At 43.4% G+C, this 2,375-nt stretch overlaps 1 protein-coding gene across 1 annotated transcript; it reads right to left on the reverse strand.

The window, feature by feature from the left end:
• Nucleotides 1-466: 466 nt before the first annotated feature.
• On the reverse strand, nt 467-1,411 carry LOC122212937 (olfactory receptor 9A4-like). The gene has a single exon (XM_042926935.1). The coding sequence runs from the start codon at nt 1,409-1,411 to the stop codon at nt 467-469; it is 945 nt and encodes a 314-aa protein (XP_042782869.1).
• Nucleotides 1,412-2,375: the final 964 nt, after the last annotated feature.

Genomic DNA, 2,375 nt, shown 5'->3' on the forward strand with positions numbered 1-2,375 from the left:
CGTCAAGAAATTGCACAAAATACAGGAAAATCTCTACAACAGTTGATAAAGAAACAAAGTGAGCATCTGCCCCTTGGGACTGATTATACCAGATGCCTCCCCACCCCTTCTTCCCACATTCTTCCTTCCCTAGGAAATACATCCTCAAAAATGCATTGTAGGAGAATTAATTGAAGGATACAGAGCTATAAACATGTGTGTATTACCTTTCTTTAATCATCCCATTTCCCAAGGATATGCCTCCATGGTTCAAGAGGGGAACCATCACAAACTGAGGAAAGAGATTCTAGTGTGCAGAGAATAGGTTTCATTTTTATCTGTCTTGTCTTCTCCAACAGCACAGATTGGAGGTTGTACAAAACTGATCTTTGAAAAGATGACAATTATAAGAGAGGAGCTAGGGTTTTCTAGGTTAGTGAATAATTTATAGTGAAGACATTGCCACCCAAAACTGATGTAGAGAGATTTAATCCTTTACCAGTCGACAGCAGCATTTCATACCATCCCGAAGGGCCTCTTTGACTTTGTCATTCCTCAGGGTGAAGATGAAAGGGTTCAGGAAAGGGGTTACCACAGAAATAAACAGGGAAACTATCTTGTTGTACTCAGCAGCCTGTGTTTGCTTAGGTTTCACATAGAGGAACAAGCAACTGCCATAGCCGATCACAACAAAAGTGAAGTGAGAGGCACACGTAGAGAAGGCTTTCCTCCGGCCCGAGGCTGTGGGGATCTTGAGGATGGTAGAGATGATGTAGGTGTAGGAGACTATTGTTGGGGTCAGTGAACCAATGATAATGACAACAGCCATTAAGAAGAGAACAAACTCTGTGAAAAGAGTGTCACCACAGGATAGTTTGAGCAGTTGCCCGCGTTCACAAAAAAAGTGGTCTAACAGATTTGACTTGCAGAAGGTAAACTGAAATGTGGCATAGACTGGCCATATTTCAGAAAGGAACCCAAACACCCATGACACAATGACCACCCAGATGCAGGTGTGGCTGTTCATAATGATGTTGTACCTCAAAGGGTTACAGACAGCCACGTAACGATCCACAGCCATCGCTCCCAGTAACACAAACTCTGTGGTCCCCACAGCAAGGTACAGGAAGAGCTGGGTGACACATGCAACCAGAGATATTGTCTGCATCCCAGGGAGCATCAATCCCCAAAGCAGCATGGGCACAGTAATAGTTGTGATCATGATCTCCAAGGCAGACAAATGACCAAGGAAGAAATACATGGGAGACTGCAGACGTTTATCCACACAAACAATCACAATGATGACTGTGTTTCCCATTAATGTCACTGAGTAGAAGAAAAAGAATATGGCAAAAAGAATGTGGTGTAGTTCTTGGGACCCAGGAAAGCCTAGAAGGCAGAATTCAGTGGCACTAGAGAGATTGTTCATCATTTACTCCTTGTTTCTGTTTGTCTTAAAACCTAGAGCTCAAAGACTGGTAACATGGCGCCACATAGTCCTGTTCTCCAAAGAGAAGGAAGACAGGTTAGGATGAGAAAATATTTTCAACCTGAAAACCTGGTGACATGCCCCGACTGCAATGCTCTGCACAAGGTCAGACATAAATGTGATCACCTTCAATCTAGCACAAGTCTGCCTGTCTGGAATAGGGGAAGACTCGTGAATCTCTACTGAGGATAAGAAAACGTTCTCTGTCTTTTTACACCACAGGATAGGCCTTCTCTCCAGGGACAGAGGATAAGAGTGTTTAAACTGACCACTTATGAAGCTGTGTTGATCAGCCACACCAGTCCGGGGACTGTGTCATTCTTCTTATGTTAACTGTAGCAGATGACATAACAGTGTTCTAGGTGATGGTCAAATCCTGGAACATTGAACCCTACACGTCATCCTTACTGGAATTGTCTAGACCCAACTTCGGGTAGTAGAAAAGCAGCAGAGGACTAAGACCAACACCCCTGCTTTCCCCAGAGTGTAAACTTCCATTGTACAGAGCAGACACATCTACAAATGAGAGCTCTGGAGCTCTCTGGAGATAATTTCCCAGGGCAGAATCATTCTTCTCTAAATCCATGTGCTTTGCAAAATGTTGGGAGAGAGGAAAGGTGGCACCTGTCCCTAACAAGGATAGATCTGAGGCCAGTAGCCCCTGTGGATGTCTGGATCTCGACCTCTCACTTTTCCATCCCATTACTCAAATATCTCTTCAGAAGACTCTTTCCAGTAACCCTACACCAATTAGGAATAACTTGTTCATTTTTGGACTTTACCATTCTTTGTAGCACTTCTTAGTACCTGATATGATATGTATACTAATTTCATTCCTTCATTGAACATTAAGCAAATTCAGCAGTGGATAGAACAAACAAAACTTCCTGCCCTGTGGAGCTTACAT

The sequence above is a fragment of the Panthera leo genome, chromosome A2 (assembly GCF_018350215.1).
Source record: "Panthera leo isolate Ple1 chromosome A2, P.leo_Ple1_pat1.1, whole genome shotgun sequence".
NCBI lineage: Eukaryota > Metazoa > Chordata > Mammalia > Carnivora > Felidae > Panthera > Panthera leo.